This window comes from Cricetulus griseus, chromosome 8, assembly GCF_003668045.3.
Source record: "Cricetulus griseus strain 17A/GY chromosome 8, alternate assembly CriGri-PICRH-1.0, whole genome shotgun sequence".
Classification (NCBI taxonomy): domain Eukaryota; kingdom Metazoa; phylum Chordata; class Mammalia; order Rodentia; family Cricetidae; genus Cricetulus; species Cricetulus griseus.
In genome coordinates, this window is record NC_048601.1 from 53,419,064 (window position 1) to 53,440,901 (window position 21,838).

The window sequence follows — 21,838 nt, forward strand, 5'->3', positions numbered from 1 at the left end:
ACACCATCCTGGTTCTCATCAGAAATAGCTGCTTGGAGAGAAGCCCAAAACCTGTCTCCAAGGAGGGCAGGGTGTCATTGGCCCTTGGAGACAAAAGAACTGGTAGCTAGCTGGGCAGAAGGGGCAAGAATCTCAACAGCATGCACAGTACCTTGAATGAAACCAGAGCAAAACCTTTGGTACATGACATACAAACGCTTTTATTCATTTGTACTAAGAGTCAGACCCACGGCAGCAGGAAGCTCCAGTGCTCAGAACACAACAGCCCATCATATCACTTGGCAGACACACATTGGAGGCTGTGGGAGAAGGAAACTTCTCTGTTAAGTGTGCTCTTGCGGCAGGTGACAGTGGTACCAGGCTGCCCATGGAGAGGGGAGGGCCCTGATGACAAGTGGGCAAGTTCAGCCCTGAAACTTTGACCTGTGATGCAGGAGAGACCTGTGGAAAGGAACTCCTCAAGTAGGACTTATAATCCCCTTGTAGGGAGCAGCACCTAGGCATATGGCACCACAGAGCCATCCAAAGAGGACTCATGCCCAAACTCAGGGCCCTCCCTGAATCCAAGAAACAAAGAAACTCAGATGGGGCAAAACCAAAACACTATCTGAATAAGCACACACTCTAAAAGGCCCAAGAAAAAAATGCATTTCTGAGTGACCCTGTATCCAGTCTTAACTAACAAATAAATATGTGCAAGGCAACCATCTCCTCTGGGAAGACAGAATCACTGTGAAAACACACAGGGCCAAGGCCACATAATATGATTATTTTTAACCTCAACCATAAAACATGCCTATCATTCCAGCCCCACACATAACATACAGCATTCAGAACCACACTGTAGAGACTGAAGACAAGTTACTATTTACCAAGAATCCCAAATACAGAATTTAGAAAATGACTTTAAAAGTCACAATTCTTCATTGCCAAACTATGAGCCCCACAGTCAGTCTAGGAAGAGGGCCTTCTAGCAGGCCACTGGCAGGCACCAGGCCACCCCCAATCACCTTTCAGACTAACTGCCTATGTAACCTACTAAAGCTCAGTCTGAATTTGACTTCACTATGGCATACAGTGTAGTGAAATCAACACGCCCACTAATACCATCCCAGGAGGTGAAAAGCAGTCTGTCACACAAGCTCTCAGAAAAGAACTGAATTTCTAGATGTCTCAGGCAGAATGCTAACACACTACAATTGAAGGTCCTGTCCAGACTTGGTACAGAGATGATCTGAGCAGGGAGCCATGCTCTACCTACTCCCTGCAGGGATCTTTTAATGTAGTAAGTGCTACCCAGCTCAGATCCAAGGGGACCTGCAAAGGACTGGAATGCACACACATGGCATGGACATGTTGCCTATCTCACAGAGGGCAACCCATGGAAGCAGTTTCAAAGAACACAGGCCAAATTGGCTCTTGCTGGAACAGAATGAAAACACTTTGAATACATGTACCCCAAAGTCTCAAAGAATCAGGCTCTACTGCTGAGCAGAAGTCAAGTGAGGTCTTCCTGCCCACACCACAGTCATCTGAGGTCTTGAAATGCAGCCTGGAACATGTTCCTTGTTTGCTCAGCTGCTGTCACTGAAGGTCCTGCAGGTTGATAGTGCTTCCTGGTACCTGGGCAGCCTCCAGCCCAGCAGAACCTCCAGATGCTGGAAGCACCTCCTGCAAAACCAAGCAGAAAAGTGAGGAGGGGTGGACTGCAAACACAAGGGGAAGGCACAGCAGAGACCTATTCCACATCCTATGTCCCTTCAGAGAACAATGTGCTAGGTATGGTGGCACATTCTTTTGATCCCAACTCAGGAAGACAGAGACAGGCAGATCTCTGTGAGTTCCAGGCCAGCTAGCCAGGGCTATATAGTGAGAACCTGTCTCAAGAAAGACAAAAAAAAAAAAAAAGTCAACCATTGTTTTTCCAGATTTTCCTCCCTAGGCCCACTGATGGGTCCACATATATTCAAGCACCCAGGAATATATGTACTTTCCTGGAAAAAAAAAAAAAAACCCAAAACCCAATATCATCTCTTATACCCCACATGCAATAGGCAGCCCACCCAGGGAGATGGCCATGGGTGGTACCTGTCACTCTCCTGCTAGAATTCAGCATTCCTACTTTAGTACTGTAGACTCCAAGCTGCAGTGGGCAGGTCTCATTGAGGTCACCAGTAGTCTGTAACTCACCTTCCCTCCCTCACTGCCTCTTTCTCTCCTCCCTACCACCCCACATCTTCTTCCTCCCTTTTCTATGTTTTGTAGATACAGGTTCTTGCTATGTGGCCCAAGAGGCCTCAAATTTGCAGTTCTTCAACCTTGGTCTCCTGATTACTGGGTGACATCTACATCTATCATATCTGGCTCACATTTCCATTCTTTAGTAGCCATCTTCTGAGGGGCTTAGTAGAACTGACATTTCTGAGGTAGGCTGGCAGCCTGATAAGTGACTTTTATTAAGACCTAGAGCTACATTGGTGGCTACCTACTCTCAGCTTAACCATTCATCTACACAGCTACACTAAGTTTCACCCGATCTACAGGCAGACACTGCAGTATCGACCAAACCTTATTTGAAGCTGTAACCCTAACTTTTCAAAAAGTGCAAGGTGGCTAGCCTGACCACGAACCCAGTGTGCCTCTAGGGCAGGTCTAAGGCAGCTGATAACCCATGCCATAGCCTTCTGACATGGGAAACCTGTGATGAGGTCTAATGAGAAAAGAAAGAACAGTAGGCACCCAGACCTGGAGGACGTAGACAGGCAGATCCACGGTGAAGTAGGGGTGGAAGGCAGAGCGCTGTGGGCTGAGGGCCAGTGGCAAGCCTCCTTCACCCGAGGAGTCATCCTAGAGAGGCAGCAAGAATCATCACACACTGGTCCATCAGGAAGCAGGGGCACTGGCCCCTCCATCTCTCTCACTTCAAACCCAGCCCAAGATTCAGCTTAGTCTGGAATCTTCTGCAGCCTGACTCCCTATGTTTACTATTTCAACACTCAAAAACTGTTCCCAGTCTCAACAGCACTGTTTGTTAGGACAACAACACTGTCCTAAATTCTGCATGGATGCCCTAGGACTTTTTCAAGCCCATGGGGAGGCCTTCTCTCTGTTCCCATGAGCCAAACAAGAGACCTGAGAGTAGACAGCTCCCTGAGAGGAGGAGGCTGCCAGGTCCCCAGAAGCAAGCCAGGAAATAATGGTTTAGCCCTCTCATGTGCACATTCAGTTACAGCTGCCTACCACCCCCAAATTGAGCACCCTGTGCCCATGCACTCCATCCTTCCACTGCCACAAGGACCTTCTGAGTGCTACTGTTTCCACCTCATGACAACAAAACTGAACCTGTATGCTAAAGCCACTTGCCCAAGACAACATTAGCTGTCAATGGACAGGTGAGAGATTTATACCTAGGTGGTATAAATCTTTCCAGTGGGCTCTTTTTTCTGCATTTCTGGAGCATCTTCTGCAAGCTGACCTGCATACTGTGGTTCTCCTTTGGGACAAGCATCCACTTCTTTCACTGTCCCTATCTCTAGGGAGTCCTTACTCTTTCCCACAGTTTCAAGCTATTCTACCATTGGGTCAAACTAAGTGGAAGGGGCATAATTTTAAGCTGATTGCTACACATAAGCCTGAGTCTCTGCCCATCAAACCCTCACCTGCTTCTTTTTTGGTCTAGAACCCTTTCATTGCCTATTTCCCAGGTCAGCCTTTGCCACCCCACCCCCCATTTATCTGAACCCTGCAGGCACTTCACAGCCTTCTACCCCAGTCCCACCTCTTTTCTTCATGGTGAACCTTGCCTGTCTCTAAGTTCTTCGAAGTAACAGGGACAGCTCCACCCTCAGACTCTGACATCTAGGTTTGCACTGGCCTCCTGAAGTTTTATCTGTAGCCCTAAGTGATGTGCAACATGTAGGTGTGTGTGTGTGACTGGGCCAGATACAGTCAGATCCCTCAACTTCCAAACCCCTTCCTTCCCCATTCACCTCCTCAGAGGTCATCCTGGGAGTGCAGGTATGTATGGGGCTGCTGAGGGATTTGGAAGTGAGCTCCCATAGATGGCTGTCAAATATAGGCCTGCTGAGCCCCCAGATAGGTGGCAGAACCTTATCTTCAGTGACCAAAGAGAAAGCAGAAAATCAAGACGCCCCACCACTTTTACATGAAAGCCTGCACCAGCTGGTGTGCAGGGAGTGGCGCCCAGAAGCATGGCCAGAGCAGTCTAAGGAGAGCTTAAAGGAGAGTCTGGGTAGAGGTGGGGTAGCATGAATACTAGCAGCTGTGAGGCTTACACAGGGCCAGCCTGGGAGTCTTAGATGCCTCCAGCCTGCACATAATGGTCCCAATCAGGCCTTGGCAGGACAGGGGTACAAGCCATGTGTGCCTCCAAGGGATATGGGGAAGATGGACCAGGTTGAGGGGACTAGACACAGGGTAACACAGTGCCACAAACCTGATACGTCAGTCCTAACAAAGGCAAGGGCTTGCACAGATGCAGTGAGACAGGCTGGGAAGAAGAGAGAGGCTGGGGTTATTAAGATGGCTGGCACAGGTCAGGGGACTTGGGGCAGTTTACTGAGAGGGCAGTGGCCACCCCTCCACCATCCTGCCCCTGAAGACCTCAATATCCGCGTGGGTGTTTCCTACCTGCAGAACAGGGATCTGGACACACTGCAGCCCAGCCGCAGGGGCTGGTGTTGGCAGACCTCCACTGGGTACCATGAGGTTTCCACAAAAGCAACTGTGCTGGCCTGAGTGGACATGAGGAGGACTGACCACGCTGCCTTTCATTTTCCCATGAGCAGACTCAGAGGCTCCTAAAACAAAGCAGATAAAAACAGCACATCTAATACATGCTTCCCTGACTGGGCTCTGGCCCTGACTGAGGACTCATGAGGAAAAACCTTCTTGGTTCCCATCATCCAATACAGCTTTACTGACTTGAAAATTGTTCCAAAGGAATTTTCATGAGGCAAGAGGTAAAACAGACAAACCCACCAGATTTTAGTGGAAAACTTACCAAACTATTGTAGCCTTTCTACCAAGTCCCTAAACTCCCACAGCCCCTGGCAGGCAGAAGGCTCAGAAGCTTTAGTACTCTGCACACAAAGGTGTGTCACAGCAGCTAGCTTTGCCACCCGGCCCAGTTTATAGTTGCCCCAAGTTTTCATTTTCTTTCTTTCCTTCTTTTCCTTCCTTCCTTCCTTCCTTCCTTCCTTCCTTCCTTCCTTCCTTCCTTCCTTCTTTGCATGGAGGCTTGGCAATGGTGGTGTATACCTTTAATCTTAGCACTTGGGAGGCAGAGGCAGAGAGGCAGAGAGAGGCAGAGAGAGATAGAGAGAGATAGAGAGAGGGGCAGAGAGAGGGGCAGAGAGAGAGGCACAGAGAGGAGGTGCAGAGAGAGGCAGAGAGGTGAGGCAGAGAGGCAGAGGCAGAGGCAGAGGCAGAGGCAGGTGAATTTCTGTGAGTTTGAGACCAGCCTGGTCTACAAAGTGAGTTCCAGGACAGCCAGAGAAACCCTGGCTTGAAAAACCAAACCAGACCAGACCAAACTAAACCGAACCAAACAAACCATGGCCCTATGCAAGGCCGATGGATCCTATGGACCTGCTTACCTCACGACCAAAGGTTACTAGCACCTTGTGAAGGTGGTGTCCTGAGTGTTCATGTTTGTGGCTGGTATGACACCTGGAACCACAGGCATGGTGGCTCTTTGCTTCTCCCTTTGCTTCTCCCACAGCATGCTTTCTTGAGGGCAAGGGGCTGAGGAAGCCTTTCTTCTCTTCCCTTCCCTCCCCTCCCTCCCTCCCTCCCTCTCCCTTGTTTCCTTTCTGAGACGGGGTTTCTCTGTGTAGCTTTGAGGCTATGAACTCACACAGATCCACCTGCCTCTGCCTCCCAATTTCTGGGATTAAAGTGCTTGACACCACTGCCCATCGAGGAACCCTTTCTTAAAGGGCAAATATTAACCAGGTTGATGGACAAGGTGAAGAGAGTCCATGTTGGAAGCAGAGACCGAACTCTCCCTCATTGCAGGGTGAGGTGGTTCCACTACAATTTCAACTCATCTGCTAGGGTCTCTGTTCAAAATCCCTGATGGTTTATGTACAGTTTTCCTGCCTAACTTCTCTCTCTTCTTAGCAGGTCAGGGTTGGGGCTGGGCCTGTCACACCAAGAAGCTTCCTGTCACCACTTCTTAAACATACACAACATCTCACTCAGCACAGAACTATACACAAGTACACTTCTATGCTTTTACGTTTCTTATTAACCTAGCATGCTTCCTTGACACAAAAATATGGACATGGCTGAGTGTGTGTGTGTGTGTGTGTGTGTGTGTGTGTGTGTGTGTGTGTGTGTGTACTCTAAACTGCATGTATAAGGTTCGCTTCGCTGTTTTTCAGTGCAGTAGTTGCAAGGGAAAGAGTGTAAGGAATCCATGTTTCCAGAGAAGCCAATCCTAGTCATGCTGGACATCCACTTTGTTAAGCCAGGTGCTCACAGCAGCTGGCTTTGCCACCCGGCCCAGTTTATAGTTGCCCCAAGTTTTCATTTTCTTTCTTTCCTTCTTTTCCTTCTTTTCCTTCCTTCCTTCCTTCCTTCCTTCCTTCCTTCCTTCCTTTCCTTTGCCTACCCATCTGTCTTCCTTATTTATCCTTCCCAGTAAACTTAAAACTGACAGGTGGATTTTTATCTTTTTGGTTGTTGGATTTTGAGATTTTTAAGGAACTGAACAAAATATGCCTATCCACATAACTTGAATGTTTCCTGCCAAAAATCTGGCAGACCTTATACTGCCTGGGCTTGTCACTTTAGGCCCTAGAATGGCTCACTTTTGTTCTTATTGTTACTACCTTAGTTTTTCCACTATCTTCTTCCTGTTTAACAGAAGAGCAATGAGCTGAGTGACCCATCACAGTGCCACTAGTTTCCACAGGTGTCTTCAGACTATTCATGCTTTGCACTAAAGCCTATGGACTTTCCAAGTTCAGTGACAGCATCATGCTAACAATCCCCATGTCCCCCACTTCACCAACCTCTGCAAACCTCCCACCAGAGTCAAATACTGCCATAATTCTGGCTAGATGTCTTTCCTAGATTTTGAGGTGACTGTCCTTGGCTGCTCTCTAATAAAAATGGTGATGGCCACTATATTATTAGGGGGACCTCTTGAGTTCTCAGTTGATTAAGGCCTGAAAGACTGTGACTTTACCAACCGTGTGTTTGTAGAGACACCATGGTTTTCCAGTCTTTGATGTGGCCAATCATGCTGACAGGCAGTCTAACTAACCAGGAGTTCCTTGAAGCTCTAGACCAGCCTTACTTAATCCCCACAGTCCTCTTCACCTGAGGGAGGGCAGACAGAAATCCTGGGGCCAGTCTGCCTTAGATTCTAGTCCTGGTATTGATCCTCATTAGCTATTACTGCTCCATATTCCAAGCTCCTCCTCCAGAAATGGGGTAACAGGAAGGACTAGGATTGGGTAATAGATACAACACAATGGCTCAGAACCAGGCCAGGTGCACAGAAAGCCTTAGATATGACATTTCTATCAGGTTTAATATGAGGAGTATTTTATATGTGTACCAAATATAACTATTTGAAATGTGTTCCATGGCTAGTGATCTGTGTATATTTTATTACTCATTTAGCAGGTATTTCCTGCATCTTCATCATGTATCCTAGAGCTCCCAATGGCTTGCAAACCTATCATCAAAATGCAGTAGTAGCTGACAGTGCTTCATACCAGACACAGCATTTAAGAGACAGGGTAGTTTGGGTCAGCCTGGGCTATGTAACGAGACCCTTTACAACATACCTTGCTCCCACCACTACATCACTGTGGAGACAACAATGGAGACAAAGAAGACTTTGAAGAATCTGACCACAGCTGAAGGCAGCACAGCAAGCAGCCACTTGAGCACAGTGGCACTTATCACTGAGAAGCAAATATCAATAGTGATCACAGAAGCAAAGGACTATCCCATACCAAAGAGAAAGGACAAGGGAAAATGGTGTCACCAGAGTCTAGAAGAAGAACAGGGCAAAGAGACAGACAAGGGAGATAGCCCCTGCCATACAATAACAGTCTGTCTGGTCCCACCCTCCTGAACCTCATCTCTTATGATCTCAGGATCAGGTTCCAGGTGCTACTCAGAGAGCCTGGGTAGTAGTCTCTAAGGGCATGAAGGCTGAAGGTCTTGACTACAAATCAAGGCCTGAGCATAGGCGAGCATTGTGTCCTGGAGGTCAGTGGCTGTTGCACCTCACACCCAGAGCCCTATTTTGCTCCAGCAAACATGTTAAATAAAATGGATGTGAACAGAATATACATTTACATCTATTCCAGCACCTTTTGGTCTGTCTCAACCATTTTACAAGAATTTCTGCAGAAACATCACACTCATCCTATGAAGCCAGACCTCCTCACACAGAAAGGAACTATGGGCTGAGATAGCAGATGGTGCATCCCAACTACACCTGCCTTTGGAACTATGTAGAGTTGGCAAGGGGCACCCCTTGGCTCTATCAATCATCTCCCTGATAATGCATGTGGCAAAGATGATGCTGTTTTAAGGTTAAGGTTGGGAACCTACCATCAAAGGACTGCTTTCATTCTCAATCACCAAGAGCAAGGAAGGGAGATAAGAACAAAGTGAACCTGCAGAAGACATTTGAACTGGGGTACAGACTGTCCCAGAAGTAAAGCAGCCTAATAAACTAAAAAAGCACAAACATGAATAGAAATGAAAATGATAGACTCACAAGGCTAAAGGAGAGTCCTGAGGTTAGGACTATGGGCTCACCTCTAGCACTGTGGAACAGTGCTATCTTTCCCTGCCTTAAAAAATCTCTCATGAAGCCACCCGCCAAAACAAAAGTTGTACTCAGGAGAGTGAAAGCGTTCAGACTTAGAACAGAGATGACCAGGGCCCACCCAAGATCATTTACAGTCAGGGTCTTATAGAGAGCAGCCATTCAACAGCCCTCAAAGGCCACTGACTAAAGGAGCTTTACCAACCTTGGACACACAAAAGAGACTAGGTACAGCTGGAGCAGGCACCCGGGCAAATGGACAGACCATATGGTAACATTGTAAAGCCCACACTCTGCTTTGGTTCCAAAAAGCCACTTCAACCACAGGCCTGTATGATCTAGGTGTGTGTGTGTGGCCCATAAGGTGGGACAAAGTTCCTATAGATAAATGACATCCCCATGAAATCCAAACCCAACCAGTGCTTTGTACTTAAATTTCCAGAGAAGTGATAGCAATGTGACTCCTGGGCTGACAGCAAACCTCTTCCTTCAAGGAGCCCCATCTTCATTCATGATGGCAGCCAAAGAAAGAGTGGAGAAATCTGTGATACACATGCCCAAAGATACTTGTGTTAAAGTGAAGAAATTACTAGGAAGATGAGATCACTGACTCAAGTAACTCAGCCAGTAACTCACTTGAGTTTTTCAGATATATGTACATGGCACAGCCACATAGTTCTCTGGGCACGGGCTAGGCTTTGCTGGGACTAGCAGGTCACCTCAGGGGTGCCAAAGCAAAGGAGAGGAAAGCACATGCCCACCTTGGTTTCTTTTTCCTGCCTCTCTGAGAAGGGAATCACAATTTCCATGTACTAGTGACACCAGAGTCTCCAAGAAAGCTTCATAAGCTATCCAGGAGGAATGGCTACCCTACTGCTTGCTATTGTAACGTGACAGTTTTAACTTCAGTTTTTAAAATTACAAAATCGATGTATTATCAAATACAAAAAGCAGAAATGACCACAATAAAATATTCACAATCTTTACACCCAGGGTTGGGGAAATGACTACCCATGCATGGACATGTCTTACCTAACTTCTATGTAAGTATATACACAAACGTGTCTATCCGCACACCCACTGTTTCTTACAGACTGACTTATCAAAAACATTCGCAAAGTGTACAGCTTTGTTGACGTACATTTGAGTTATAAATATTCTCCTATCAAAAATTCTGGTAGAACAGTAGCTGGCAGACGGTTCCTTTACACGGGCTCCTGGTATCTTCATAAGCTAAACAGTAAGGTGCAGCTACACATGGAATCATTACCCAGTTTTGATTTTTTTTCCTCTCAGAACCATTGCCTAATGACCCTGTAGACACATTAGGTCCTCTTCAAGAGGGCCTCCTTGGATGCAGCTGCTGGTAGTCTTCTGCAAACACTTGCTCATGGTGGTACTCATTTGCCTCACCACCTTCAGTTCCCATCAGATGTGTCTTCTGGTCAAATCTGCTGCAAGATGTATTTACCAAGCCTCTGTTCCTGGCCTCCTGCCAGCACATGTATAACATGTGAAGAACTGCCTCCCTGCCTAGCTTGCCAAGGTGACTGTGGAGACCAAATGGGTCCTTCTACTATAGCAGGTAGAACACAGTGTAGTTAAGTGCTGGCTGTGGTTAGTTTTTCAAAAGCCCTAAACCATTTGAAATCCACAAAGGTCAGCATTCAATTGTTAGAAGTACACAGGGTCACCTCTGCTACATGTAAGAATGGACCAGGCCCTAGCTGTTTCTATGTCCTATGCTCTGGTTTATGACTCTGCCCATGATACACCAGCATTCTTTCCCTGCTGGGCTACTGTGGTAGACATGTGACAGGCTTGAAAATCTACAGTGTAGTCTCTAGACATTTCCCTTGCTTTCTTGAGCATTCTTACTTGGGGGTTCATTCTGTCTTCAAGCCTTCTTGTACTGTCAAGTGAAATAGTGTCACTACCTTCGGGGCTAAGTGTTGGGCCTGTAACACTCCTTTTCATCACACCCAGTTCTAAGGGTCCCTACTTCAAGGCGGGGCCCAAATCCCTCTCACTATTTGGATACCACTGACCCCAGCCACTCTTGCTTCAGCTGGATGGCCACAGAAGTCCCTAGCTGTTTTTGTTTCCTCCCATTCATGACATATGTCAGTTTGTTGTCAAAAGAACAGGTGGAATGGCCTTTTAAGATATCATGTCCCAGACGGGCATTGGTGGCTCACGTCTTTAATCGGGAAGCAGAGGCAGGTGGAGCTCTGTGAGTTCGAGACCAGCCTGGTCTACAAGAGCTAGTTCCAGGACAGCCTCCAAAGCCACAGAGAAACCCTCTCTCAAAAACAAAACAAAACAAAACAAAAACCAACAACAACAAAAGATATCATGTCCCTTTTCTAATGACCCTCTGTTTTCCACTCTCAGTGAAGACCAGAGGTGTGACCATGGCTTACAGGGAGTAACAGCTGGGTCACCTTAGTGCCTCTGTTCTCGCTTTGCCCTGTTACACCCTAGTGAGGTCAGCCTTTTTCTTGGACCGGCCAACAACATTGCAGCCTCAGGCCCTTCCTAGACTGCCAACCACCTGCTTCCATCCCTGTGGTACATTCTCATCTCCAGGTTTTATCTTTTCTGATGCATTCCTGTCTCCCCTATTGAGAACTACAGCCCTTCTCTGATCCCTTCCTGGTTCATTAATTTCACTGTTTGATTTACCCAGGCTTTGTTCATCAGGTACTTCCATTCCATTCAATAGACTGGGAATCTACTGTTTACCTTTCCCTGGTGTATGGGTGGGAAGAAGCCACACCAACAGGGAGTAAACCTTTTCTGCCTTTTGGCTAACTTCTGTTGTCTTCTCCATGTAGGAGAATGCCTGCCTGCTTGTGAAATTTCCTCCTGTGGAGCTGCCGTGATCCTGTAACCGCATTTCCTCACTGCCTATTGCTGCCCTTTAGAGAATTCCAGAGGGCAGATATTTCTTTACTGACTGGACACTAAATATCTCCTTTACTAATTTTTTAGCTGAATCTCTTGGGCTTTTTAACCAATAGTGAAGTCACCTATAAATTACCATATCTACTCCAAAGCATCCACCTTAGTTCTATTTTTGGCTTATTTCCAAGGGAAGGCCCTCCAGAAGAACATGAACACCTATGACAAGAATAGGAATAGGAGTGATTTCTAAATGACCTGGGCACACCTGTAGGATGCCATTGGAGCACAGCAGTGAGTGGGTGCTGGCTGCTGGTCTCAAACTCACCAGGGAGATGAGGACAACTTTGAAGCCTTATCCCCACTTGAGTACTGGTTATGGCATGTGTGACACCACACTCAGCAGAATGCCTATTAAATTTTATAGAAATGCAACTTAAGATCTGTTGAGGGCTGGAGAGATGGCTCAGTGGTTAGGAGTGCTTGCTATATAGCATCAGGGTCCAAGTTTGCATCCCCATAGACAACATCAATAAGCTGGGTATGGCTGAGCATGCCTACAACCCCAGAAATGGAAGGAGGGGAAGGCACAGAAACAGAATTGCTGGGCCTAGCTAAAAGACAGAGGGCTAGCTCTAAAAGGCTCTGTCTCAGGAAACAAGGGAGTGATAAGTGTGGGAGAGCTGATGTTCCCTCCTCTAGCCTTGCACACACATACCTATTGAGAAAACAGTAGGACTCTTCACTGGCCTCTGATTATGAGTGACTCATTAACAGATCTACCATTAGGTAGTTTCTGACCCTGTTTAGTCAGAATATAGTCAATACAAGATGCTCAGGATGCTGGTCAGAACATTTTATCTATTATTTTTAAGGAAGCTTCTATGGCCATTCTGTGTGGTGACAGTCCTTGCTGTCCATACCCTAGGTAGAGTAAGGTATGTAGAAAACTGCACAATAGACTGACACATATAATTTTTCCATGTTACAGTGCTCACATTTGTCTTTTAGAATGGTGTGCTATTGCACGTACTATATGACTACAGTGTATGTGACATGTTTATTTCTGTTTCCACTGATGGTGCAACTTTCTTTCGATGTTTTTCCTTGGTTCAAGTGCCTCAGAAATGGAAACTGAAGGCCTAAATAGCTGTGCACATTTAAGAATATGCTTTGTTCCACCCAAGCCAAAAGTTCCAACCTGAACAGATGTTACACAGGACTAGCTGTTATGTGCTTGTTTTTCATCTTGTGCTTTCTATTCTTAAGAGGAGGCTGCTGTACATACATCTGTATTTATCTTTCAGCCACATCCCTGGTTCACATGCAGCAAGTCATCATTAGCTTATACTCCAAGTGCCCTATGGCTGTAGTTTAATCTCCACAAGAGACCCCAATCAAGTGCTGCTACTGTTCAAGGGTTCAAACTAGAAACTCCACGGCTATCCTTTTTTAATGCAATTAGGCAATTTTTCCCCCTCCCTTCTGCTACCCAGCTCAGCAGGCTTTATTTTGGCTTCCAAATGAATTTTACTCTGTGATTTATACAAATGGTTAGAAAACTTTCCCTATGAAGAAATAAGTTGTATTTTCTTCATTTCTCATTCCTTGTATTATTTCTACAAACACTAGATATGGGCTAGAATCTAGTAAATTAACTTCATTAATCCCATGAATAAAACCTCCTTCACAGCTTCACTGTTTCCATTCAGTCTGTAGCAAACAAACTAAGTGAGTCATTTTCAATACTTCTGAGCCTTTACTCATGCTCTCCACTAGGTTTCTATCAGATTTCATCTTATACTACTTAAGATATCTAAGCTTTCACAATAAATGTTCTTTAGCTCTGCTGTGGACCACACATGGACAACAACCTCTCCTTGCTTTGGAGCTTGTTTCAGTCACTCTTGCCTTCCATACATTTCGATAAGGGTGTACTTTGCTTAGACGTATTCAATCTTTGTCTCCTGGCACTGCACTTAAGAGTTGTTTATGTTTTCATGGTGACACAGATGCCCCTGGGTTTTGATTACACGTGCCTTGTTGTTTACTATTCCTTCTAATTAGCACCATGCTTTCTTTCCTTTCCCTGCCCTTAGAGTCACTGCTCACTGCTTACTATGTGCAATGACCTAAGTTCAATTTCTAGTAATGACCTTCCCTCTCCAAAGATATTCTCACACTGAGAATTCTTACATTGGCGATTCTGTTAGGAGCAGCTCAACATCTGAGCTGAAGATTCTGACAGTGCTCTTGTATATACTCTGAACAGCAGCACACTGGGAACAAAGCCTTGGATTTTAGACCACATACTTTCTGAGAGTGTACATGAAGTGTGGGCCTAACATTTACAGTAACAATGTCTTTCTGTTTGTTAAAGCCTGGACTCCACAACAGTGCAGTTACACTGGGACTCTGTGCTCAGACTTAAATACAATTCATAATCTCTGATCACAATGTCAAAATGCAGACACCCAAGAAACCTAAATTTCCCCCTCAGACTTGGTGCCACAATAATAGCAAAACCTACCTGATGTGAAGCCACTTATTCTGAGCTGATCCCATGTAGAGGAATGTTTCACTGATAAACACCAATGTAGTAACAAGGAGTGTGAAATACTACATACATACCCTCAAAAACAAAACAAAACAACCCTATAACATTCTGCATAGAGAACACAGCTCAGATTGACTAACATGATATTTATAAATATTTCCTAGCACTGGCCATTAAGAACCTAGTGTATACAGCTCACCAGCAGCCAGCACAGTCTTGGATCCACATCCTGGTTGTAAATACCAGTCTCTAGTAAAGGAACCAGGGCTCTCTGGAGAATCGGTTAACTGTCGGCTAGGACAAATACAGGACAAAATGAGTTCAGGATAGGGTACGTTGGGAGGGCACAAGAATCGACTTGCAGGCACTCCCAATGGCTACAGACAGGATACTCAGAAAACAAAATCAATGCTAGTCAAACTATAACTTGATACTGGGAATAGCTTAAGACATAGGCCTCTGAGTCTATGCTGAGTCTGATGGAGTACACCAGTGAGAGGGAAGAGAGAGCTCATTTCTGTAGAAGAACCCTAATTTTTAAACACAGGAAATACAAATCGCCTGCACAATGTCAGGGTCATACTATTACAGTCAAAACTCATTGTCTAGTGTTAAATCTATTGAAAGCATGAGAAACAGGGAATCTGCAGTGCATGGTAAACAATCAGCCAGATGACCTAGGCCCCTAGAATGCCCTGCCTGTAAGCATGTTCTTGCTTCCTGGATAGAAAGACAGCTTTATAGTTAAAAGCACAGGCAGAGGACCAAGGTTTGATTCCCAGTACCCATGTGCCACCTCATAACCTGTAACTCCAGCACCACTTCAGTTTTTCTAACCCTCTTCTCCCCCAAAGAATCAATCAGATCAAGTCTCAAGATGTAATAGCAAATTTAGAAAAACACACAACAATGAGAGAAGTGCTCAACTACACCAGTGAGGCAAGCTGCACAAGCCACCTGAACACACAGAAAAGACCAACCCACACAACATTCCACAAAACATGGGAAAGAGTGGGAGAGAGAGGGAGAGAGCACTATGGCTCTAAACCAGAAGGATAACTGGTTGCCAAGAACAGCCTGACTCCTCTGTGGATTCTGATGCCAAAAGGTGGCAGCTGCAGGTATAACATTTAGACAACTGAAAACCTCAACATTTGCCAAATACCAATATTAAGGAAAAAATGTCAGTTTTAAAAGAGACTTTTAAAATTTCATACTGCAAATGATAAATAACTATCTCTGTAGATACTGCCTCAGCGTGGTTGAGTGCGATAAACTCTGTATGTACCTGAGGTCTGAAGCACTCCTTTTCCTCCAACACAATTACTACTGGGCTCAATAAAGGCATCTGACTTCCTTAATGAATTTGGCTTAGATGTGATCATTTTTTTCTACAGCACTCCACTTCCCCTTTCTTTTATTTTCCCTGCAATTTTACACTACAAGTTTCAGATTCTTGAGCCACAGAACTGTCCTTTCTAAGTCACAAATGACACTGACAAGTACACAAGGAAACATCTGCTTGAAGAAAACTGTTATTTTAAATCGAAGCTATGACATAAGAACAGAAAGACTAAAACTGCACCAACTAAATTTAAGTAAATGTAAAGATGAATGATGCCTGAGAACACCAAAGAGCCCTGCTGACATTAAACAGGATTTGCCAGTCTCCTTTCAGCACTGTACCTTCAATCTCACAGACTTAACTAGCCCATGGGATACTATTTTATTTCATTTTCTTATTCAAGTGAGCTGTTACTCTTAAAGGTTCAGGCTGATTCAACCAGACACTGCTGTGTATAGGCTGCCTTCATATAGCTGTTCTACAGACAACGGCCATCCTAGCCCATGGTTTCCAACACAAGACCAGGCCCAACTCAGCATCCAACTACCGTCCTGCTTTCCTGACACCTGGCCAGCTTGGCTCATTTATTCAGTAGCCTTATAGAACTGACACCTTGTTTGAACCCTTGACTTCCCTATAGTCTCTTTAGGCCTGTCAAGCATGTTCAGACATGCTGAGGTCTGTCTACTACCTGTTTTCTAAGTTTACATAAAGCTAAGGAATTGATATAAGGGCATTTTGAACATAGAAGACAAAGAACACAGAAACAACTGTTCTGTGTGCTTCCTCTGCCTGTGACTGTGACACAAGAGACCTTAGTCCCTTGTCCACCAGCACTGCAGCACACTCGGCCTCACCTTCATCGCTCCCAGTTCCTTTCTGCTTTTTTTTCTTGACTAGTTGAATGGCTCGGTAATCAGTTCTTGCTGAGCCCCCACTTTCCTGGGACCAAAGAAAAGTGTGTCAGTTGCTTGATCTAAACAGCAGAGGAAGGGTAGCAAGGGGATTAGAGAACCATCCTAAGCCTGCCTCAGGAATGTATCAGAGCTCCAGGAATCAGTCACCAGCAAGGCACTTGGGAAATCACACGCTCAATTGTTAGCACAGAAAAATGCACATAGCTTCATCATCTGGAAAAGTGAAGGTCATTCCTCCAAGGTCTAAACACACTTTAAATATTTTAGAGAGAGGCTGCTAAGATCTGCACACTGTTCTGTTCCCTAAAACACAAGTCTTCTTGATGCCTGGGTTATGTCACAGCAGCCCTGGACAGTGTTGGCAGCAAATGCCACACTGTCATATGCCAATAAAGAAAGTGTCACTGAATTCAGCAAACCTCCTGAGGTGCCAGAGAAACAGTATTCAGATAGAATATTTAAAAATTTGTGAACACTTAATAAAAAAAAATTCATTCATAAAACTAAAAGGTGCAAAAGAAACCAGCCTCTACAGCTCATGGCATGCAAAAACCCATTCACAACACCATTCCCACTCAGAGAAGCAAGGGAGCCCAATGCCACACAGCTAGCAAGAGAACGACCCAGGCCAAGCCAAGCTCTGCCGGCTCTTCCACCTCCACCCACAGCTAGGCTCTGAGACACAGGAAGGCACGGAGTGCCAGGGACAGGCTTCCCACGCACTCTGAGCTGTGGTTACCTCCAGTCCCTGTTTAGTCACCTGCTGCTCTTAGCAACTGCTGTGGCAGCCTAAACAGATGCTGGCAAGTGAAGCTCTGCCACCAACAATCCAGAAACCAGAAATGGAAAGACTGTGCTGCTCTCACATTGACAGAAATACAAGCTGGCTCCAGTAGGTTGGTTACTAGGTACCCTCACGCATGAAGTAAGGTAAGATGCATGAATTTTAACATAATAAATGTTAAAACAAAATTTAACCAGCATTACAGAGAAACCTATATGATCATTTCTATCATAGACTGAGGAAAGTCAGACTCGCTCTAGGAATCTTTAAGTTACTTTAAATTATATTAAAGGTATAATTGATATAAATATAGAATACAATAACTGTCCAGCCTCAAAATTGGAGTATTGTTATAATCCTTCAAGAATGAAGGCTCAGGAACCACTGTTTAATTCTAATAAAAATATCCTGACATAGCTTTTAAGTTCTCACTGAACAGTTAAGATGATTGATGTCAACATTGCTCTTCTAGGACTCATCACTATGTGAAAAGCATGAAGGTGAACATTTCAATAGTAGGAAATGCCTCAAGTTTTCTCACAGAACTCAAAAGAACCTTAGAAACCATATAGCCCAAACCCTTATTTTAGAAATAACTGAGGATTTAAGGCTCAGATAGGTTAAGTGATTTGCACAAAGCTGCAAGAATGTCAATTCCAGAGTCAAAGTCAGTCAGGCTTCCAGACTATTGCCCAGGCTCCATCTGTCCTTCTGTACACCAGAAAGAACCGTCTGCATAGACAGGGTTCATCCCAAACATGATCCAAGGTGCATTAGGGGAGTGAGCTAGTGGTGGTGACGGAATAGAGTGCTTCATACCAAGTAGAGGCTGCCGGTGCCAGCACTGAACTCTGAGTCCTTGTGAGCCCCTGGCTTCTCTGCAGAGCTGGACAGCATAGACTGGGATGGCCTGTGACTTTCTTCCTGCCCCTGGACCACATCTGGGACAGGAGGCAAGTCTTGTTCCACCTTTATTGGAACCAGCAGATCTGGGACTCTGGCAGTCTCTTGGGCAGTGCCTGAAGAGGTTGGTGCGGCGTCAGGAGCTGCCAAGTTACTGCTGGGAGTCAAAGCTGGTGGGTCTTGACCCAAGTTCCTCACAGGCAGAGCTACCAGACAGCCTACTGCTCCTGTGCTCATGGCCTGAGAATCATCTGTACTGAAGCTGCCTGGCTGGAGAACTGTGGCTGATGTCCCAAGAACAAGAGGACTGTCCAAACTTGGAGGCATATCACTGTGGGCCACGAGAACGAGGGGGTCCATGGGCCCTAAGGAGTTATTATTAGAAGGGAGATTCCCTCCCAGAGAGGAGCTCACAGAAGTGACATCAATGGTAAGGATCCCAGAGTTCAAGGCTTCATCCGACCCAGGTGCTGAATTGCCACTGTTAGCAGGTGTGTCAGAGAAAAGAGCTGCTAGATCTATGTTGGTGAGCTCACTTTGGCCCGGGCTACTCAGTTCACTGCTGGGTGTGAGAGAACTTGGAGCTTCCAGATGAGGTACAAGATCTGCAAAAGCAATAGATAGTTCAGTTACTATCTTGCCAGACTGAGGTACCCTTTGAAGCAACACTGACTATCCTTTCACTAGACCTTGCCACCAGAGTAAAGAAAGACCTAATGCAGGTGTACAGTGAATAACAGACACTAAATGAAGGGCTGGCTTGACAACAGGCACTTCATCTAATACTTCATGTCCTCAAGTTGTCTTTGGGTTTCAAAGCCTGCCCTTCCTTCTGTGCTGCACTAGCCAAGGTTTCAAACTACCCCACAGCATGAAGCCTCCATAAGTCAGCTCTGAGTCCAACTCTGGCTCTGGGGTTATTTTTTAAATTAGCTTCAGTCATCTTTGGTCACATCAAACTCTGCCCTGCTTCACATCTACTGTTATCCACAAAATGGTTTGAGTCCTCTGTGGCTAATCAAGGAGTAAAAATGGCTGTTTGGGCTGGGTTGAAAACTTAGGTTTTAGGCAGATGCATGTAGCTCTACAGCTTCCGAACTGCCCCAGTGCCTGAAGCAGAGGAAGGGGCTCTCAGCTCTGTTCCTTCACATCAACTACTTGTTAACAAATGCATACTTTCTAAGCATGAAGGTTAGGTCAGAGTGTATATTGCACTTTTTTGTTGTTTTTGTTTTTCAAGACAGAATTTCTCTGCATAGCAGACCAGTCTGGCCTCAAACTCTCTGCCTTGCAAGTTCTAGGATTAAAGGCATGCACCACCACGCATTTTTAACTCAAGCCTACAAAAGACAGCTAGTCTAGATATAAGAAGAGAAACCAAAGCTAGAATTCCTGTTTAGTTGTCATATCAGAAAGTTTCTTCAATAATATCTTAGTACCAATACAACATTCTGAGAGGAAACATGAGAGATTCTTTCTAGAAAGTGAAACAGGAAACCCATTTCTTTCTCAAAATTAAAAACAAGCAAACAAACATACATCTTGATGACTGTGTTCTCTCTGGAGACTGATTTTGATGGAAGGAAGATGCTAACTTACTCAAAAATCTCCCATCTAACATTTTATTAATTCCACAAATATCAACCACAGAATTGATGTAAATAAATATATAAAAGAAAAATCACTGACTAAACACAAGCACATAGTGCTAATGGTTAGGATTGTGACTCTGGATGACAATAGATCCTAGAAAAGATCCTGGCTTGAGTACTTCCTCTTGGTGTGACCTTGGCAAGTCTTTCTGCAGCAGCAGGACCATTTTAAAGTGAACTAAGACACAAGTTGGGAGTCATCAGACAGCCCTGAGTGCCTGGTCCTCTACTGACAATGGGCAAGATGAATGAATGGTACATGAGTCAGTCAATATATACCATAAACATAGGCCTGCTAAAAGAGGGCCTTTTACCCATCCAGAGTTTAGGGAAAACTCCTGTGAAATAACCTGAATTAGCTAGCTTAGGGAAAAGGAGATACTGTTTAAGAGGGAATGTCAGGCTGAGGTCTGTGAGGTCACACAACACTAGCTCAGAGCTGGAGAGAGGGATGGTGTTTGACAGACTCTGGGAAGAAAGGTGACACCCTCTGACATTAAATAGGAGATACACCCTGCTTGACCTTAGGAACTCACCAGACTAGCAGGAGGGGAACTGCTTTTACAACACAGAGTAGCAACTGCCATGGTGTGAGGTCATAGTGTCTGAGATCCAAAGGACAGAGTATGCAACCACCTCTCCCAAGAGAAGAAACCAGATAAAGTACACAAAGTGTCACCAGCTCTAGCTGCTTAGAGCTCTGCAATAGGAGCTTTAACCAAGAGTGGCTCATAGTATCACTTTCCTTCTTTTCAAAGCTTAGGGAAACACAGCTCAAAGATCTGTCCCTGCTTAGGATTCCAACTGGGAAATGCTAAATGGTATTATCTGCTTCACAGGTCACAGTAAGGGGGGAACTAGTTAGAAATATGTATGGCCTCCACCAAGTTACCTTACCAGGAGCAGAACCTATCTTATCCCAGAGAGACACTGTCTCTCTGTGAATGGACTAGAGAGAAGCAGCCACTGCTGCCTCTCCTACATTCATGATGTTCTGCCTACAATTATAGATAAGACCTAGAGGGGCAGACTTCTAAGTGCTATAATACAGATGCTGAATGTCAGGTCTTACATGCTCAGCATCCTCCCCTCCACATGCCCTTGACCACTACCATGATGGCTCTCTCATATCCCAGCCCATTCCTGAGACACAGATATGCTGTAGGCTTGGAGGGCTTCCTGGCCACCTTTGGAACACAGTCCTCAGTGCAGAATCTGGTGCTTCCTAAGACCAGGAAGAAGACAGAGGATTCAATGTTCAGAATAGCGGACATGGTAAGACAGACTCAGAGGATGCAGGTACAGGGCAAAGGGATCAGTTGCAGACAGGTTTAGAATACATGTGTCAGGGAGACCCACAAAGTGATGGCACATTTGAAGGAAGAACTACACAGGCAAGAGCAAAAACAGGTACAAAGGGGCTGTGGTAAGATGAGAGTAGCAAGAAAGCAGAGCTATGTGGAAGCTTTATATGAAGGTTTATATATGACTGAGAGGTAACAGGGAGAGGCACCATCCCTGTTCTCTCATGCTCAGGCATATACATTTTTGCAGCTCTTGGGGCCACAGTCACAGACCTTGATGTCGGCTGTGCTGTCGCACCATGTGTGCCTTCATGCTGTGCTTCGAGGTGAAGAGCCGGTTACAACTGGATACTGGGCAGCGGCTTTTCGGAGCACCCACGTCTTGCAGGTGTTTCTTAGAATGAATGTACAGACTGCTTCGAGCTGAGAACCTGGCACAGCATCCTGGAACACAGAGGGGAACCAGAGTTACACCTGAGGATAATCAAAAATACTTCCTAATGACATCAGAAATGACACTATGGACTGGTAAGACAACTCAACAGGGAGGTGTTTGCCAGCCAAGTCTGGTGACCTGAGTTTGATTTCTGGAACTCACATAAAGGTGGAAGGAAGGAACCAACTCTACAAAGTTGTCCTCTAACCTCCACT

At 45.4% G+C, this 21,838-nt stretch overlaps 1 protein-coding gene across 4 annotated transcripts in view; it reads right to left on the minus strand.

Moving 5' to 3' along the window:
* Positions 1-180: 180 nt before the first annotated feature.
* Positions 181-21,838, minus strand: part of Zxdc (ZXD family zinc finger C) — a 30,880-nt gene continuing 9,222 nt past the window's right edge. Inside the window, exons 5-11 of one of the 4 annotated variants that reach the window (XM_027428851.2) lie at positions 21,461-21,631; positions 18,148-18,836; positions 16,485-16,569; positions 4,651-4,820; positions 4,457-4,510; positions 2,746-2,847; positions 181-1,671 (exon numbers count right to left, since the gene is read on the minus strand). In XM_027428851.2, coding sequence (XP_027284652.1) covers positions 1,585-1,671; positions 2,746-2,847; positions 4,457-4,510; positions 4,651-4,820; positions 16,485-16,569; positions 18,148-18,836; positions 21,461-21,631 — 1,358 coding nt within the window. In that variant the 3' untranslated portion in view covers positions 181-1,584. Of the gene's footprint in view, positions 1,672-2,745; positions 2,848-4,456; positions 4,511-4,650; positions 4,821-9,789; positions 14,577-16,484; positions 16,570-18,147; positions 18,837-21,460; positions 21,632-21,838 lie in introns of those variants that run through there. The other 3 variants (XM_027428852.2, XM_035448574.1, XM_027428853.2) reach the window with 3 other exon arrangements.